The 20,803-nt window shown below is 36.8% G+C and overlaps 1 protein-coding gene across 2 annotated transcripts in view; it reads left to right on the top strand.

Moving 5' to 3' along the window:
• Positions 1-20,803, top strand: part of MSRB3 (methionine sulfoxide reductase B3) — a 168,643-nt gene that overhangs the window by 48,616 nt on the left and 99,224 nt on the right. For both annotated transcript variants that reach the window (XM_028532201.2, XM_028532202.2), the window contains exons 3-4: positions 6,379-6,487; positions 8,157-8,234. In XM_028532201.2, the coding sequence (XP_028388002.1) occupies positions 6,379-6,487; positions 8,157-8,234 (187 nt within the window). The remainder of the gene's footprint in view (positions 1-6,378; positions 6,488-8,156; positions 8,235-20,803) is intronic.

Genomic DNA, 20,803 nt, shown 5'->3' with positions numbered 1-20,803 from the left:
ACTCTCTAGGCCATCAAAAATTCAACACGTAAAACATCTATTGGGTTTCTTCTTACCCGGGGCTGCAGATTGGGAGTGGTGGTCTAGAGTCTGAAAGGGAGTAAATTAGCAGAGTCCGCTCCCTGATTTCTGTTCAGAGCTCAGCTGGACACTCTCTGAAAGCTATTTTGAGTACAGCACTTTGCTAAAAGGGTATTCAATAAGATTTCTCTTGGAAATGAAAAACAAAGGTAATGTGAGACACTGTAGTAAGATACATTGTTTTAAATTTCCCGGTTTAAACATATTCTTTGCATGTTTAAATTGTTGCTTATTTACTCCATTCATATTCAGGTTTGAGCACCTGTATTGCAGTTACCTGTTTTGTCTCTGCCACTGGAGTATGAACTTCTTAGTGTTTTCATCTCTTGCATTGGCCATTTCTGATATGTGTCCAGAAATCAGAGGTGGGAGAGGACAATGGGGGGAAAGGAGGAAGGGTCGTCAAGGAACATGTATAAAGGACACATGGACAAAGACAAAGGGGGGTAGGATTGAGGGTGGGTGGTAGGGATGTCTGGGGTGGGGGTGGTGGTGGAGGGAAAATGGAGACAACTGTACCTGAACAACAATAAAAAAAAAAGAGAGAAAAAAACCCAAAAAAGTCAGCACAGCCAGCTTCCTTTCTTCCTTCAGGCTTTGCTCAAATGGCACCTTCTTTGTGAGACCTGCTTGACCTCTCTGTGTAAGTCCACAGTCTGCCCTTCTAGCTCTCCCAGTCCTCTTTGCTCTGCTTAGGTTTTTTTTGTTTGTTTGTTTCCTTCATAGACTTACCACCTTCTAGCAGGCTATGTAATTTACTTATTTTTTTATTATGTTTTGTCTGCTTCTTTTACTTCTTCTGCCTTCATGGTAGCTTCACAAAAGTAGAATCTTAATTTTGCTTGTGGTATATTCTAAGTACTTAGAATAATGCCAGCATGTAACAGGTGCTCAATAAATAATTATTGAATGAATGAATTAGTATATTTTACTTAGTCCAGTGCCTGGCACTCTGTAAATACTCAACATTTGTTACTCCAATAAATTTAATAACAATTTTTTAAAAAGAATAATTGCACCCATTTAAAAAAATGTAAGAACAAATGTTGGATCAGTGGTCTTCAAAGTCAGACCTGAAACCTGAGTTTCCTGGAAACCAGAGCACTGCAAGCACAAGTGTCACGACATCTTAGATGGTGTGTTGGCCCTAGGAATGTTTTTCCAACGTAGGTCTACTTTGAGGAAAAAATCAGAAGAATTGGTCATGCTTCTACAAGCATGGAGGTTTTCTTCCCTGTGCTTTGCATTTTTCCTTAAAGCCTTTATTGAATTACTGGCATGTAAAACAAACAAACAGGAAAACATGGTTTATGGAATATACTTTATATTCTTTTTAAAATGAACCGGATATGGCTTTATATATGCCCACTTATTTAGAAATTCCCAACACTAGTATATCTGGAATAAAATTCTGTTCAGATTTCTAATTTGACAAATTAATAACCAGCTGAAAATTAAAATTGTGAAAATCAAAGTTTATTATTTTTAAATATGGTATGAAAAATTTTCAACATGGGTATTACTGTTTTAACCTAGTAAACTCAAAGCAAAACAAAAGTCTTATTATTTCCTATTCACTTATTATCTTGGGAAAATGTTTAATAGTTTCATTTTTTTCTGATCTTAGAAACAAAATTACAGTTATGGGATCTTTAGGCTTTGTTTTGATTTTTCACACTGAAATATAAGATTTATGACTTAAAAGTGCTTTAAGATTTAGGTAACAGATCTGATTTACTTCTTAAGAGGAAGTTAAAAAGCCTTTCAACATTTTATAGACTTTGCGAGAATCCTGTTTGAACCCTGTCACCGACCCTATGCTGAAGGAATGAACACCGGGAAAACAGGCGTTAGCTAATACACAAATGTATTTATTTTTTTCTGGATGTACTGGGTAACTTTTCTGCCTTATCATAAGTTGCTAGTGATAGTTTTTAACCTGGAAGTTACTGCATAATTACAGGAGTAAGTGGCAGCATATTTTTTCCTCACAGAAAATAGTATAATGACCATTGGCTTTGTAGTCAGATAGCCCTGAGTTTGAGTCGATATACCTATTTGCTTTTTGTCTTTAGTAAGTTATAGTGAACCTATGGACCTCAGTTTCTGTATCTGTAAAATAGGCATGACATCTATCTCCTAGAATCACTGAGAGGATTAAATATAGTTATGTAAAAGTGCCTAGAAATGGGTGTGGCACAGAGTCGCCACTAAATTTAGTTTTCTTCTTTAAACTCCTATTTTAATCATTTTAAATGATAACACAAATAAAATACTGTTCTGAAGGAATTATAAGTGAGGAATTACCAGTAAAATATTGCAGCATGCTGAAATACCTGACCTGACTACCTTTTCAAAAATTGTAACTTCAGAATTCACTGTAATCAGAATGATAAAGTAATGCTGCACTTATTCAGACAGTGTTTACTAAATGATAATTGCTGTGAGCCTCAGAGCAGAGCTGGGAGGGGGCAGTGCAGAGTCGGAGAGACTGCCTTGCCTAAGGTCACGTGACTGGGCAGCAGGCAGAGCCAGAACATGGACTCTTGCTGTAAGTTTATTACTGCTTAGAGTGAAAGCTTCTCATTGGAGTTTCAAGGCAATACTACATTTCAGGCAACAACATGGAAGAAGCCTTAATATAAAAAGAGACTTTGGGCATATTTCAGTAAATAAATACCCTTGGTTTGGGTCCAAGATGGATCTTATCTATACCAAAGTAACTGTCTAGGGAGTGGCGTTGTGATAAGATACCAAAGTGGCAGTGTTGTTCCTTCAAATATATTTTGTGTTGTGCGCACACACACACACACACACTTCTGCCTTCAAAGTGCTATATTAAATAAAGGGAAAAATCTTTCCATAACATACTTCTAAGCCAATTTAGAGGTCATTGAACAGATGTCAAATAATATTAATGTTAAAGGAACATTAACATTACCCTGTGTAATAAGAAAATTATAGTACGTAAGTGAAGATAGTAAAGAGAAACCATCCAGTGAATTATTTTAGAATTTCAGAATGAAATGATTTCTTTGAAATTTAGCAGTGATACCATATGACCCTAGAAAAGCGAGTCTGAGAGGAAGAAGGGAAAGTAGAGACAAAAGTGAAGCCTTTCTGTGTTTCTCACAGGGTGGGCCAAAAGTTGGTTTCCAGTGGTTTGTATGGAAACTAATGTAATTATTAAACAATGCCATAAGAATAAACTGTGTTTCACATACTCACAGTGTAAACCTACTCTGCCCCATTCTGCATATGCCAGTTGTGGGTTATGATGCTAAAGAGCTAATGTAACAGTATAGCTTTTGATTGCCCAGGAAGTATATTATTACTAAACTGTGTGGCAAGAAATTTATTAAAATCTGACTAACTTCTCATTGAGTTGTTTTATATAAAATCACAATAGTTGTTTCTAGATGACTTATACTTCCTTTTGCTATTAGGTACACTTTAAAAGCCTAATTATTTTGAGAACATAGTATGACCAAAGAATAAAAATGTACAAAGTTGACAACTTTAAATAAGCACTAGCGTTTCTTAAAGAACAAACCTCACTTACAGTTAGGAAACAATATTTATATTTAAGGTTGAAAAGCCAGGATGTAGGAAAATTTTGCTAATTTGGAAGATGACCTTTAAGTGCACCAAAACCAAATAATTTGTAGGCTACGACACAGGGCACATTCCTACAAAATTTGTGTGAATACTGCTTTAGTGGTTCTTGAAAGACAAACAAAGAAAGCTGGAATGAAACCTCTATCCCCCTCTCAAGGAAGACGGGGAGTAACAAAGGAGTACAGCAGCACCCTTTCAGAGCTTGCCATTAAAACGGGGTCTCTGCAAGCACAGTTAATGAGATGGTTCATAGTTGAAAATAATCTGTTTTTAAGAATGTTTAGATCAAAAGTAATTTCTAAACTATGAAATAAAGTCTCTTCAGTACCCTTCATTCACCAGTAAAGCTTTTTATGTTTGTATTATTTACTTCAATCAGATGTTTTCAATTTTACCTTTTCTTCTTATACAAATACTTGACATGGTTTGTCAATAGTGACCAACACTTTTATCCTTTTTCTTCAGAAAAGGGAGATTTTTGAGAGAGGGAGAATGAAAAAGAGAGAAACATCTTTGCCTAAACGATTTGCAAGCATCTGTGCTTTAAGCTACTTTTTATGAACACTCCTTAGTAAATGACTCAAGGTAAAAAAGCAGAAAAGCATCCAATGTTAGGAAATTGCAATCCAATACCATGTAATTTAAACCTGCAGTTGCTTCTCTTGTACTAAATGACATACAGATGGGTAGCTTAGTTCTCTCAACTTTGGGAACACAATTGGTCTTTTTGTATGAATGAACATATATTAACAAAAATACTTTGGACAGAATTGTTTAATTCCAATTGTACAGATTTTAACTATCCATGCCATTGGGGAAAATAATTTTACTGACACATTATGTCGTGATAAATTTTCAATTAATGATTTCTTTTGGAACAAAAATCAACAAAGACACACTTCCAACAAATAAAGAAATAAAACAAAAAAGATAGCATCTTAGAAGTCTGCAGTGAGTTGAACAGAAAGGGGCCTATCACAGTCACCTTGTTATTTAAGAAAGAGCAGTTCCGAGTTCAAGCTGTGGAGAGGCTTGTTCTGAGAGGACAAACATTTCTCCAGGAAACATTTCTATCTAGCCCTTGGAAAACATTAACAGTGTAAGTAGGAGGTGTTTGGATAAAGCCTAGTGTAATATGGGGAGTATGTAGGTGTGCAGGGAAGTCCAGGGAGATGGGAGACCAGCACTCCATTAGCAACAGGCCAGCTCTTCCTACAGATCTTTCCAGGCCAGAGCAGAGCCAACACGTGTTGTGTAGCATCAGGAGAGGCGCTGTTTGACGGCCCACAGGCCTGCTCCACGCCTCCCGTTTGCTCTGCTTGCCTCTGGTTTGCTCTTTTCCGGCCTCCATATTTTCCTCCTGGAGAGTCAGCCGCCCTGTCTTGGTGGCCCTGGATCTGGAAGCTGATATCCTTCTTCAATCCCACCATGAGGGTAACTGGTTAGGTAATTTTCTCCTAGTTAAATTTCAGTGAACTCGCACAGGAACATTAGACGCCTTAAAAGTCAAAGAAGTAGAAAGCATTTCCACTCCTCAATCATATTTCTTAATATTTTAAAAGAAGTTGAGTTTAATATTGAGGAAACTAAGCAAGATTTCTTTTTTAATTTTAAAACATTTTTCAGGTAGGGCCATCTGCAAGCCTCTTTTTCCCTGTGACAGATGGCAAAGAAAAGTGGCTTTACTACAGCCGGCAAGGTTGCTTTGTCCTGGAGTTACATTTCTTTTCACTCATTGTGCAGGTAAAATAAAACACTACATATAAACAGGTGTTGTCTGAACATTTTACTGCAGTCTGTACAGGTTGAAATAAAAGCTGCCATTGTTATTAGAATCATATTAAAATTATTTCACCATTCAAATACACTTAATCAGTGAAGTGTTCCTAGGTATGCTTTGCAAAAAGAAAATGTAGGTCTCTAAGTAAAATCGCATTCACTTTTCCTCTTCTCTTTGTCTTTCCCCCTCCCTATTTTTATCACCCTTTCTTTGGAACTTCTTGAATCTGCATTAGTGTAAATGCCTTCTCCTGGAGTCTATTAAAAGTTTCTTGCTGCCTGTTTAACATGGTAAGAGATAATCTTTAAAGAGACATTTGTTTTTAAGAACTCTACAGAACCTAGTAAAGTATCGGACAGAATCACAGAGAACAACAATCCCTAGTCATGGAAACTGTATCTTTAGAGTTTTAAAAAATAGGAGGGTATTTAAAACACCCAGACTGGAAATTAAATGATGAAAGTTTCAAGCCACTCTCTACTAAGACACAAAATTATTGGATGGAGAATTATTGTGTAACACTATATGCCCATCATCTTATACATACAGTGTGAATAGAGTTATACTTTTAAAATTAATTTTAAAAAGAATTTTAAGGTATTGGAGAATTAAACGGTGTACTACCATCTCTTGGCTGCTCAGTGAGATTTTGCTCTCACATGCCAGCAGTTCAGGCTGCAGCACGTTGTCAGTGCTCCAATGCAATCACCTGAATCTTGAGGAACTTTTTTTTTTAACTGAGAGAAATAAGCAGCTGCAGTTCAGGTAAGTTTGTGCATTAGGGACTGCTCTGGTCACTGGCAATTGACTGCACAAGCTGTGCTGCAGGGGCCAGCCAAAGCAATTATTTAGGATTCAAACTGAAAAGCCTCCTTCTCCCATATCCTTTCTCTTTCCAGGGTCATGTAGGGATAAAAAGAACTGTAAGGTGGTCTTTTCCCAGCAGGAACTGAGGAAGCGGCTAACACCCCTGCAGTACCATGTCACTCAGGAGAAAGGGACCGAAAGGTAAGGTGAACTGTAAGAAAAAGTCATTAAGCAAGAGCTAGGTTTCTTCACCCCAACCCCACCCCCTCTGCCTTTGAATCTTCTTCCTTGACATTTAATTCAAAGAATTCTCCACTTATTTGCTAAAGACTACAAATTAGAATCCTGGAAAAGTTTTGAAAATGATATTGTTTAGGTTAAGACTAAGTTTTATTTATTCTTTCCCCCATTTAATGAACACTCTATCTTATGTAAAGTCACAAGGCTTTTATTAAGGGCCTGTTTTTAGTTTACTACAAAATGTGTGGAAGTAATAGCGATTTAGGTACATTTTTTGGGAAGACATCACAGTAAGCAAAACCATGAGGGACATGGCGCTGTGCCAGGATGCTGAAATTTTGAAGGTGGCCATTGTAAGTATAGACGTTTTGGCTGCAAAAAGAAGGTAGCATAATTTAGTTCCTTTCTACCCCACTCCAATTTCTTTTTGAAGCACATGTGGAGAAAGTATTTATTGGCTCATTTGTGGTTGGAATGTCAAAAATTTTCAATAACTGCCCTCACATGGCTTTGGTCCCTGGAAGTTCGCCCCGAGTCCTGAAAAAAGAGTTTGTTCACTTCCAAGACTCTTTTTAGTGAATAAAGTCTCTCTCAGCTGATTCCAGCTCAAAGGTAACTTGCCAAGGTCCAACCATTTTGTTGTCTAATTTATACCATGGAGCTTGGCATAAGGCCGTAACTTACCTCTGATCCAAATTTATTAATGATGTAACTTCTTGTTTTCATTCATGAAGTGAAAGAGCTCTTTACCACACATGGGGTTCTTGTTAATAGGCAACACTCTCTTCCTGTCACAGTGGATACTGTTTACTGAATTTACCAAGTGTTGAATCTCTGACAAAGTCCACCCTCACTGCACAATGAGCCAGCAGTGGACTTCAGTCTCAGCCCAGGAGGACTTCTGCCCGTCCCGTTGTGTACAAGACCAGCAAAATGATTTAATGCACACAAACAACCAGAGATTAGGTCATTCTTAAAAATTCTGTTTATAAAAAAATTGGACCTCATAAAGAGGGTGAAAGGATAATAAAAACAAGCTGCAGAGCACATAGACTTTTTGTTGGGCTAGCACAGCTGATTTGTATTAGCTGAATGACCTCCTAGCCTTTAAGATTGTTAACTTAGAAAAATATTCCCTTAAAGCTGCAATATTCCTTTTCAAACCAGAAAATAAGACTCCTTCCACTTGAAGTCCTTGGATCCTTCTGCATTTTCTGGTATATACTCTTGGACACTGTAGGGCAGCAGAAATCTTATGTAATGATGTGTTTTGTTGTTTTTTTCCCCTGTGAATGTGAACTACAGGCTTTTTTTAAAATAGGATTTTTTCCTAAGCGTTACATAACTACACAGCTCTCTATATACATACACATATACATATATATATGTGCACACACACACACACACATACACACACATATCCTGCACTGGTTTGGAGCACTTATATGCACATTTTATTATATAGATTTGAAATATATTAGTTATGTTCAGATTTCCATATGTTTAGTCTGTTCTCATTATAGGACAAAAAGCCCTTGAAAGATTTATTATAGAAATATATTTTAAGCAAATACATTCTGTAGAAATAATTCTAACTTAATTTTTTAATGCTCTGTGTTTTGTTTACCAGTGCCTTCGAAGGAGCATATACGAATCACAAAGATCCTGGAATCTATAAATGCGTTGTTTGTGGAGCTCCATTGTTCAAGTAAGTGTATTAAAAACCTGTGGATATGGACATGTCACAGATGGCAACAAGCTCATTCTTGCTTGTTCATATTAGAATCTTTACATTATTAAATTTTCTTATGTCTATTTCTCACCCACAAAACATAAGTAATTGTTGATTTTGCACCACTTGTATCTTTAAGATACCCAGTATTAACTTGTTCATTGCAACAAACATGACACTTAGAGCCACAAAAGAGATTTTGGTGAGCATAGAAATGTTTCTGTATTTACTGGATTTTCTATTGCAAGTGATGGCCCTAAATTTATTTATTGGACTATAATGAAAGTTCTTTATGTGCATCCTTCAGATTGAATAATGTCCATCAATTTGATTATTCATACTTCTGTAATGAGAGGTAATACCCATGTTGAAAGTAACATGGGAATTATAGCAGATACTTGTACATATATAAGCAAATTACATAATATGAGTTTAATAGTTTTCACATTGGTAGAAAATTTTTATTTTAAAGATCTCAATAGTTTACTACAAAATAGGCAGTGCATAGAATTTTCCACCAAAATAGTTAATTCAGATATTGTCTCCTAGAGATTATGAATCTTACTCAAGAAAGAACAACCTTTACCAAAATTTATTTATTTAGATAGAGAAAGTCCTAGAAGCCTTATACTCCCATGGGGTGCTGATTGGGGAAATAAAAAGACAGAAGGCTTAAGTGAGAGTAAATGTTATGTATTTAAAACAGAATGACAAATTTCTTAAGGGAAATGAACAAACAAGAATTAATATGTGCAGCATGTAAAACATAATATCTCTCCATAAATGTTTCCCTTTTAAATAAAACACTAACATACACAGATTTTTTTTTTAGAAATAACAGGAAATAGTAGTTTCCTCGAAAAAAATTTTAAAAATGTTTAAAACCCTTCTTACTTTGTATAAAACTTTTTGCACATTATTGTTAGTTGAGAATCCATTCTGATTTCTCAGGTAGGTATTCTCTGTGTTAAAAAACCAGCCCTTCAGGTTGTTACCCATTTCCTGTCAGAAAACCCACATCCTTATATTTCAGCACCTGTAGCTTGTGTCATCATAGTTGATACAACACTTAAGGTAGTTGCTGAGCCATGTTAAACTTGTCAGTACCCCAAATGGTAAAGATGGGCCACATCCCCTTTGCTCTTTAAGATCCTACACCTCTTTTCTTATCATGTGATTCAGTAAAGTAATGGATCTGAGAAAAACTTACTGTTTTAAATAAGAAACAGAGCAACAGTAAATAAAGGCTTTTACCCATGTGAGATTTTGAGACACGAAAACTAAAAGCAAGACCCTTGTCCAAGCATAGGTCCTGGTACAGATCAGGAAGTTTCACATTTGATGTAATATTGCCTCTATTTCCTTTGGCATTATTGTAAGGAAAGCTTTTATTTTCTAAGTTTTTATGGAATATGGTTTAATATTGTTATTCTCCTTTTTAAAACAAAATTGTCCTTAGTTGATTTCCTGTCAAAAGTTTTTTTTTGGCAGCTGAATATCCCTGCCTGTAGAGTAGAATGGTAGTTCATTGACTTGGTGTTACTGTCTTCATACTGAGACCTTTCCAGGGACCACAGGGTATGAACAGTTTTGAGGGAATCAGTTTTCTTGTCCTCAACTATATGTACACTTTGCTGAAACTGATGTGTCTGAGAGAGTCTGTGGTTGGCCATTTTTTTCTTCCTGTTTCCTATATCATAATCACCCTTCTCCCACTTTACAAAAGATGTCCTATCTTTTACCCATCCCAAATCTTTTAAAAATTTATTTATTTATTTAGTTTTGGAGAGGTGAAGGGAGGGAGAGAGGGAGAGAAACATCAATGTGTAGTTGCCTGTAGAGTGCCCCCAGCTGGGGACCTGGCCCGCAACCCAGGCATGTGCCCTGACTGGGAATCAAACTGGCAACCTTTGACTTGTAGGCCAGCGCTCAATCCACTGAGCCACACCAGCCAGCCAAATATTACTATGATTTATTGTCCCAGGGTAAAATATCTAAGACATAAAGTAAAACAATAGCATTACTTTTGAAGGAGAGACCCATGAAAACAAGGCAAAAAAAAAACATTGAAAAATATTGAACTGGTAAAAAATTCTTGAAATATTTCATCTTGGTAAGTGCAGTCTGCTTGTTTATCTCTGTCTTCTTCGTTTTCTACTAGTTAATTGAGTGACATGGTTGTTGTGAGAACATGTATCAGTATATTTACATATTTATTCAAATTGAAAAAATTAAAGTCTTTTTTTGGGATAGATAATAAGCCTGATTTGGTTGATAGATATGAAAGGTAGGGCTGCCTTTGCAAATTAAGTTATATGGTGTTTTTCTCCATTCATTAAATGGTATAAATATATAGCTCTAAGGTTTTAAAAAATATCTTAAGCTTGTAGTTTATACATAGAACACCAGAAAATTTATCTTTTTTTTAAAGATTTTATTTATTTATTTATTTTAGAGAAAGGGGAGGGGAAAGAGAAAGAGAGGGAAAGAAACATCAATGTGTGGTTGCCTCCCGTGTGCCCTCTACTGGGGACCTGGCCTGCAACCCAGGCATGTACCCTGACTGGGAATCAAACTGGCAACCCTTTGGTTTGCAGTCCGGCGCTCAATCCGTTGAGCTACAGCAGCCAGGGTGAAAATTTATCTTTTTCAATTATTTAAGTTATTGATAAGATATTTTAGTTGTGCCCTGGCTGGCGTAGCTCAGTGGATTGAGCGCGGGCTGGGAACCAAAGTGTCCCAGGTTCGATTCCCAGTCAGGGTACATGCCTGGGTTGCAGGCCATAACCCCCAGCAACCGCACATTGATGTCTCTCTGTCTGTCTGCCTGTCTGTCTCTCTCTCCCCCCACTTCCCTCCCTAAAAATAAATAAATAAAATCTTAAAAAAAAATTTTACCATATACGGGAAGGATGTGTCGGTCAGCACCCATTCTGGGTACAGAAACCACACAGTAATATGAACAGGCAAGTTTAACATAAAGAATGATCACCTACAGCTGAGGATTGTGGTAATGAGGGATTGTCCAGGAAGAAGTAAATAGAAATTTTAGAGAATACAGAAATAGCAAATGCAGGAAGGAATCAGAACCCTTAGGGCTGAGATATAGCCCAAGGGGAAGTTTCCCCTGCACTCCCCACCCTCCTCCCACCTTCCTCTCCTTGGGGCTGAGATCTAGACTGTTGGAGAGGGCATGTCTGTAGCTTACTAAATACCAGAGAAGCCCCTGTACTGTCACCATAATTCAGCTTTCCAAAATCCACCTTCTGGAATTTACTGGAAATCTACCTTCTAGGGCAGAGATCTTCAACCTTTTTCCCATGGCACACACAAACTAATTACAAAAATCCTGTGGCATATCAAAATACAGGGTCCTGCAGAGGCAAGGCTTGCTTCAGTGTGGTTGGCAGGGTACATGAATGTCTCGCACGAGATGGACAGCAGTTTGAACATTTCACCTAACATGTCATATGGTGTGCTTGAGTGTGATGTTATGTTACAGAATTACATGCTTATGATTTTGTAATAAAACATTTTGTAATGAAAAAGGGGCATTATTTGTGCCAGACCCTGTATATATATTTTCCCAATCTGACAAAAAAAATAGTATAATTTTGATTTATTCACACTGGATGGCTATTGTGCTATTGTGGTCATTTTTATTTTATTGTTGTGGTCATTTTTATTTTATTGTTTTGGTCATTTATTGTGCTATTGGCTGTGGTCATTTTTAAAATTTTACAATCTGAGGCAAAAGAGGTCAGTGCCCCTGACTAAACAGTGAGGTACTGCATATTTTAAAAATTCTCGCAGCATGTTGGTTGAAAATCGCTGGTCTAGTGAATCAATGGCATCACTATCACATCTTGAGAGAGTTGGTTTCATACTTTGAGCACAGATTGTAAGAAACAGTTGAGGGGGGTGTGTGTGAGAGAGAAAGCATATGGAGTTTTGTTAGCAGGGAGTGAAGTAAGAAAGTTAAGCAGAAAAGACTAAATAGCTCAACGACATGGAAAATAATAGTGGAAGGGAACTAGGAAATAAAAAGAGAAAAGAAATAAATGCTGAATTTGAAAATGCCTAAGCATTAGTGGTATGGAAAGGCTATCTTCCTGATATTTCTGTTACTCACACTTACAATGTATGTGTATACGTTCAGATATTTGTGTAATCTTTTGACACACACATGCATATGCATATATCAGTCAAATAAAGCTATACATATATAACTTTATATATATAACTTTATCTATCTATCTATCTATCTTCCTTCCTTACAAAAAAGGCCAGTCAATTATTCTTATTTCATTTTCATACTTTACCCTCAATTACCATACATTTCCACTCAACAACATACTACTTTCTTACTGCTTACCAAGTACAAGAACCTTATTCACAGAGTGCTTATAAACCAAATGTGTAATTTATTCCATGGTTCACATTTTCTTCACATTCACAAATTCTACCAAGCTAGTTTATGTCGCATATAGTACTACTGATTTTCAGTTAGTAAATTAACTGACAGAAGTAAGAATGTTTTCTCCTCTGGTTATTTGAACTTCTAAAACTTCATAAAATGAATTTATTGCACATCAGATAAACCAGGGAAGGCATTGATGAAATAATTTAATTCAAAAAGTATATATGACCACTTACATTTTGCTTTGGCTGACACTTTGCCAGGTGTTGTGAAACAAATCTGTGAACTGTTTTCTCCTTAAAGTACTGACGGTTTTGTTGGAGAGATAAGAAAGCACGATGAACAATTATAAATATCGAAACATAATGTTAGTTTCTACCTGGTTATGCCTGTTTGAGGTGCTCTCTTGTATGATAGGAGGTCTATGGTGGCATCAAAGCAGGGCGAGTTTTCATGGAGGACATGAAACCACATTTTGCCAGACAGAGAGAAGGGTTTAGTTTCTCCCAGGTAGGGGATGCCTGATAGAGAATGCCACGCAAGAAGAGGAATTGGAGACAGGATCAGAAATGGGTTCTTTAAGGAAAGAGCTAGGAGACTGGTCCAGTAGAAGTGGGGAGGTGAGCTATGCTGGCAGTAATGGGAGACGTGGCTGCAGGGCTGAAGGGCACCCGTTGAGGAAGCCTTTGGATACCAGAGGATGTTTCACATCCTGCTTGGAATCCTTTAATCCCTGGTATCTTCTCCTCCAGAAAGCCTTGCCTGAGCCTTCCAGAGTGAACTTTGTTTTCCCTCATCTCTGCTGCCATAGTACCTTGTATGCACCTCCATCACTGCACATTCCACTCTGTGTTGCAATTATGTGTGTACGTGCCTGTCTGCCCACTAGTAAGTGAACTCTACAGTGGCCAGGCCACATCTCAGTCATATTTACATCTCTGGTCCCTGACATGTCATCATTATCACTAAATATTTGTGGATCAGATACACGTCTGAACATTGTCAAACAGATTGTGGAGAAATTTTGAATAAGACGATAGCATGATGAAAATGGGAAGTGAGCCATAACAGTGTACAAGATAGATTTCTGGGGGTGATAAGAGAAGTAAATAGGGATGTAACAGCCTCAATGGGAACTTTTTTCTTTGTTAGCTGATAAACTTCAATATTCTCCAATATTATCTATGTGTAGGCAGTTCCTGATGACTTTAAGACTCTGAGGAATGACATAGGATAGCTTTTATTCTGTATACATTTACTTGTAAGACCTTGCACTGAATTAATGGCTTCTTTTATATAGGTTCACTAATGATAATGATGATGATGATACAGGAGCTAACACCTACATAACACTTACCGGATGCTAGGCATGGTTCTAAATGCTCTGTATATAATGTATTTTAATCTTCATAACAACACATTTTATAGATGAAGAAACTGAGAGACATAAGTACCATGTGAAGATCTCATAGCTAGTATGCAAATGGATTTGAACTAGTAACACTCAAATTTTAGAAGAGCTAAAAGCTAAAGAATCTTAGAAAAACAAAGTTTGAATGTTTTTCTTTGGTTACTTTAGTCTGGTTATTTTGCTCAGCAGAATGGGAACAAATGGAACACACCCACCCACACACTGAATTCCTTGAAAAAACTGTATTTGTCATAGTACTTAAGTGGAAAATTGAAGACCATTCTAATGGGGGGGCTGCTGAACCAAAAGTAAATAGATCCATCACGGCAGATCATGGAGAAGGACTCAGCTTCCGGCTGGTTGTTACCCTTAGGGAAGCCCCTTGGAATCCTGACAGGAAGAAGTAGCCAATGTTAAGTAAGCCATAAAGCCTTTAAACATCTGTGTGGTGGGACAGCAGCTGGATACATGGGCAGGATTCTAGTTATTGAAACTGAAAATCATTTTATTTTCACTTATCAGCTCTCCATTATATTTTCTCAAGTAGCTGTATACCAAATTTTTGCCTCTTCTTTCTTAGGATTTTTTTTTTCCTGAGACAAATGAGGCTAATTGACATGAGCTGTCTTAACCGTGTCTTAAAATTTCTTTTTATCTTAATTTTCATCAATGAGAACACCCATGCACGGGCTGAAAGCAACTGGTGGAAACAGTTGAATATTAGCCCAGATGTGTGACCTCAGATTCATCACCTATAAAATGGGGAAAATAAAACCGAACAGGTGTACGAACTAAATGCAGAAAAATCCCTAGTATATGGTAGTTATTCTACAAATGTTAAATTCAAGTGGCCTGACCAAGTTTTAGGAACCTATCATACTATCACAACAGCCTAAGAAATTCCTTATAATGTGAGAAAGTGCAGGCTTTATTAGAGAGAGTCTGTCTGTTAACAGTATATGTTAGTGTGATGAGTCACTGCGCCAGCTGTGTTGCTACATTTCAGATGGAACTCTGCTGCAAAGCTATTCACACATGCTACATTTCACACGAGCCTCCGGTGCAATTTTATTCTAGGCTACTAGAAAATTTAAGCCATTTTTCAACTCTTTAAGAACATAAGCCCTTTCACTGAAGAAATTCCAGTTCAGTGCCACACACAATTTACTCAACTGTGCTATTCAGTGTATGTTACTCCATTTACCACTAAAGAAGACTTCCAACATAATCTTTTCCCCTTCTGATATAATGGGGTGTGTGTGTGTGTTGGGAGGGGCAAGAGGGGAGAAATATAAAAGCAGGGAGGGGAAGAAAAGAGGCGGGCAGGAGAGGTAGTTTTCTATTTTTACTCTAGTCAAACCCCATCTTTTTGGCTCCTTTAAATGCTATCCCTGTGATATTTACTCAGAAACCTTTGTGTCACTATGGAATTCTGCTAGGGAGAGTAACGTGAACTTAATTTCAAGCTTTCTTTTTATAAAACTCTAGTTGGAAATTACTCATAATTCCAGCAAATGTTTCTTAGTCTTCAACAAAATGCATTTAACTTGAATTTAAGAGATTTGAATTGCCCTTCACCTCATTCTAAATTCTTTAATAAAGCAAGCTTTCCAGTACAATGAAATCATTCTATAATGAACTACATTTCTGAGTAGTGGCTTAAGCTTTTGTTATATAGAAGTATCTCATATATTATTTTACAGAGAATATAAAATTGACTTCTCTCATCCCATTGACCCTTTCTGTCTTGTCCCCACATACAGTGATTTACAAGAAAAGTATCTGTAACAGGGAGTTACTTTTCAATACTCATTTCATGTGAAAGCTCAGGGAGAGACCACAGCTAGATTGAAAGAAAAGCACTTCCTGGAGTTACTGGCAAAGATAAGGAGAAAAAAACCTTGTGAATGTGTGACTCATTAAACCACCAGGAAAAAAAGAAAAAGCATAAATAGCATAAAAGCATAGCATAAAAGAAAGGAAAGAACAGCTCCCTTTTAAGAAATCAGAAAACCATGTCAAGGCATTATTGAAAAGTTAACAATATGCAAGAATTATTATACCTGCATTCATTCTATTTAAAAGTTACAGCCCTCACTGGGTAGCTGAGTTAGTTAGAGAGCTGCTCAATAAGCCAAGGTTGTGGGTTCAATCCCTGGTCAGTGCATATACGAGAATCAACCAATGAATGCATAAATGGGTGGAGCAACAAATCAGTCTCTCTCTCTCCCCCCACCCCTTCTTCTCTAAAATAAATAAACAAATAAATAAATTTAAAAAGTTAAGTCCATATACACATAGAAAAATTGAAGCAATATTTGCAGATGAAGTCCCTGGGTAGCTGGAAGTGTGAGCATGAGTGTGTGCATGTGTGTGTATTTTGAGGGAAGAAAAGTGGGGGAAGGACAGTGTCACCTTATATTACCTAAATCACAATCCCAGCTCTTTAGTTAATTTTCCAAAAGTACACAGAAATAGCTTAGATTTTCCTTAGTGAATTAGAATGGATAGTTAGGATAAGCTGGGAAACATAATAGGCAAAAGTTTTATCTATAGTTCATGTAAACTTGTTAGCGTAATCAGAAAATTCATGAATGTTTATTTCACTTCACAAACTTTGAAATTGCTTAAAGATATTGAATAGTTTGTAAAAATAATGAACACATTTTTGCAATTCTGAGGCAATCCATAAGCTGCCCTTGTAAATAAGTAATTATTTTTTTCCAAAAACTGATTCAATAAGAATTGCATAAATTTTCATTGCGATGTATGTCTTCAGTGTATCTTACACATGGAGAAGTGACCCATCACATAACATTATCAAAGAAAAGTACAGAAGCCATCAGAGTACCAAATGGAAACAGTTGTAAAGTTCTAGCATGGACTTAACCAAAAAACCAAAGCGAGAAGCAAGTCTCTTAAACAATCCATCACATTCTCCTCATCTGTAAAGTGGTGAGAATAACCTCAACTCTTTCTAACTCGTAGAACTAGGGTATCACATGAAAGAATCGCATAAACATATTCTTGAAGATATAATGAAAGAATTTTAAAATACAGTTCAGTTTTAAATAAATGTGTATGGTCAAGTTTAAAGAGCATGCACATCTAAAGTTCTCGAAGTTAATGTTGACTTCAACATTACCACATGTTTTATAATAGATTGTTTGACTCGGTGATCCATCTCATCCAAAATATTTTCAGTTTCTATTGAATAATTTTTAAAAAATTGAGTCTGGATTCTAAATTCCCCAAATAGTGTGACTTAGATGAGTAATTGAGAGTTTTAAAGCATTAGTTATTTGCAAATCTATAAACTTCATGAGAGAACAGGTCGTGACTTAAGATTTTTGTAACCTCCATCTGCAGGGGTATAGGACTTTCCATAGTCTTGATACGTAACTGTTTGTTAAATAAATAGTTTCGCTCTAATAAGTCAAGAATAACAGACAGCACAGTTAAATGATTCCAGTTGATATGAAGTGTAAATAGATATTTGTTTATGGAACTCCCTTAATTATTACTTCTATCATACTTCCCAAAGTGTTTTCTGTAGACCACTCATGGAACTTACTTTCAGTGGATTATTTCAACAATGGCATAGCTTGCAACTGCAAAGGTGTACTTATCCTAAATAAGGGAGAGACAAAAATTTTGATGGCTGGAACCTTTTACACAGAACCATCAAAAAGAGCAAACAGTGCCAAAAAAGTAAGGTTAGTTACCCAAAGCTGTATCAAAAGCAAAGTTCATCATCAAATGTTTTTATTAAAATGAGAAGGATTTAAAATAACTGAACTAAGTAGTCAAATCAAAATACTAGAAAAATACCAAAAACAATATAATAAACTGGAGTAAAAGGCCCACCTTTTTCCTGCAGGCATTGGCTAATCTAGGCATGGGAAGAAAGGGAAAGATTCAAGATGTTTCAGAAGCAATAATGCCAGCAGACCAGAATTTCTCAGTCTTAACACAATTAATATTTGGACTGGCTAATTCTTTGTTGCAGGGGGCTGTCCTATACATTGTAGGATATTTAGTAGCTTCCCTAACTTCTACCCACTATATGTTAGTGTCATTTGTCCCCCAGCCCCGAGATGTGACAAAATTTTTTTCAGATATTTTCAAATACCCGCTGGAGGGCAAAATTGAGAACAGTTGAGAACAGTTGCTCTAGATAATCAACAGAACAATTAATCAAGCTCTGATTTGTAGTGCTTTTGGTTTCTATGATGCAAATACTTCCATCATGGGCTCTATCAAGCTACAAATGTGGCATCGCTGAATGCGGAGTTGAAAAAAGATGTGTAGTAACACCATTATATAGTGTTTCTGTAATAGCAATGCAGCAGATGTAAATAACATAGACAACAGTTAAATTTAGTTAAAAATTTATACATTTTTGAGCATTACCTTTGTTTTATTTAATTTATTTAATTGTATAATTCATTTTTTAATAAATGCCTATGATTTAGCAACTGGCTCCTAGAGTTCTCAGACTTTTAACAATAGGTTCTCTTGAGCATCGGCACACCAATATAATGGGGGCAAAACAAGGGTACACCAAGCTTATAAAAAACACTGCAGCCCAGCTTCAAGTTAGCTCAGGCCCTGATTAATCTTCCCCTTCTCCTCCCTACCCTAGTTGTCTGTCAGAGAATAGGATGAACCCTCTGTAGAAGGTAACATCATCCTGAGCCCAATTTTTCATACACATTTTCTGGCATTTATCAAAAATTGCCAAGCACTCCAAAGTAAAGACCAAGGGAGATAAGCTGACAAAAGGAACAGGTCTATAGGTGGCCCATATGCCCAGATATTTGAGTCATCAGGCACAGATTAAAAAATAACTGTGATTAATATATTCAAGAAAATAGGTGACAAGGTAGAATCTGTTGTACAGAACAAAATAGTTCTGGAGCTGAAAAAAGCAATGATTGAAATATAAACACAAGAGATGAGTTTAACAGCATGTTAGACATAGAAGAAGGCAGGATTAGTGAACAGAAAAACTGGTCAGTAGAAAATATCCAGACTGAAGCTAAAGAGCTAAAAAAATGTTTTCAAAAGGTAATACAAGATAGACAATTTCATGTAGAACATATTAGAGCCACAGAAAGGAAAGAAAGGATAATCAGAAAGAAGCAATATTTGAAGAGTCAACAGCAAGAATTTTCCCAAACTGAGAAACAAAAACTAGAGTCACAGATTCAGAAAGTGCTACAAATCTGAAACAGGATGAGTACGAAGAAAACCATATCTAGGCACATCACAGTAAACCTGATGAAAATCAAAGGCAAGGAAAAAAATCTTTTTTTAAATATATATTTTATTGATTATGCTATTACAGTTGTCCCATTTTCCCCCCTTCACTCCCCTCCACCCTGTATACCCTCTCCCACCCATATCCCCCCCTTTAGTCATGTCCATGTGTCATACTTATAAGTTCTTTAGCTTCTACATTTCCCATACTATTCTTACCCTCCCCCTATCTATTTTCAATCTACAATCTATGCTACTTATTCTCTGTACCTTTTCCCCCTCTCTCCTCCTCCCACCCCCCTGCTGCTAGCCCTCCATGTGATCTCCATTTCTGTGGTTCTGTTCCTATTCTAGTTGTTTGCTTAGTTTCTTTTGGTTTTGTTTTAGGTGTGGTTGTTAATAACTGTGAGTTTGCTGTCCTTTTACTATACATGTTTTTTCTTTATTTTCTTTTCTTAGATAAGTCCCTTTAACATTTTGTAAAATAAGGGCTTGGTGATGATGAACTCCTTTAACTTGACATTATCTGAGAAGCACTTTATCTGCCCTTCCATTCTAAATGAAAGCTTTGCTGGATAGAACAATCTGGGATATAGGTCCTTGTCTTTCGTGACTTGGAATACTTCTTTCCAGCCCCTTCTTGCCTGTAAGGTTTCTTTTGAGAAGTCAGCTGACAGTCTGATGGGAACTCCTTTGTAGGTGACTGTCCCCTTATCTCTTGCTGTTTCTAGGATTCTCTTCATTTTTACCTTGGCTAATGTAATTATGATGTGCCTTGGTGTGTTTCTTCTTGGGTCCAACTTCTCTGGGACTCTCTGAGCTTCCTGGATTTCCTGGAATTCTATTTCCTTTGCCAGAATGGGGAAGTTCCCCTTTATTATTTGTTCAAATACGTGTTCGATCTGTTGCTTTTCCTCTTCCCCTTCTGGTACCCGTATAATTCGGATGTTGGAACGTTTAAAGATGTCCTGGAGGTTCCTAAGCTTCTCCTCATTTTTTTGAATTCTTATTTCTCCATTCTTTCCTGTTTGGTTGTTTTTTTCTTCCTTCTGGTCCACTGTATTGTTTTGAGTCCCAGTTTCCTTCCCATCACTATTGGTTCTCCATGCATCTTCCTTTATCTGTTTTATGGTAACCTGCATTTTTTCATCTAATTTGTGCCCAAAATCAACCAATTCTGTGAGCTTCCTGATCACAAGTGTTTTGAACTGTGCATCTAATAGATTGGCTATCTCTTGGTCACTCAAAAGGATGAGTCCTGGGGCATTGATCTGTTCTTCTGTTTAAGACATGTCTCTCTCTCTCTGTTTTTTTTTTTTGTTTGTTTGTTTGTTTGGTCACTCCTGTTATGGTGAGGGGCAGAGCCTTAGGTGTTCACCAGGGCTGGGCACCCCAGTCACTAGATTGTGACATTGTATGTGGGGGCAGGGGTGGGAGGGAACAATGGCAGTA

This window comes from Phyllostomus discolor, chromosome 2 (assembly GCF_004126475.2).
Source record: "Phyllostomus discolor isolate MPI-MPIP mPhyDis1 chromosome 2, mPhyDis1.pri.v3, whole genome shotgun sequence".
NCBI classification, from domain to species: domain Eukaryota; kingdom Metazoa; phylum Chordata; class Mammalia; order Chiroptera; family Phyllostomidae; genus Phyllostomus; species Phyllostomus discolor.
Note: the sequence above shows the minus strand (reverse complement) of the source record. Positions and strands in the feature narration are given on the sequence as shown.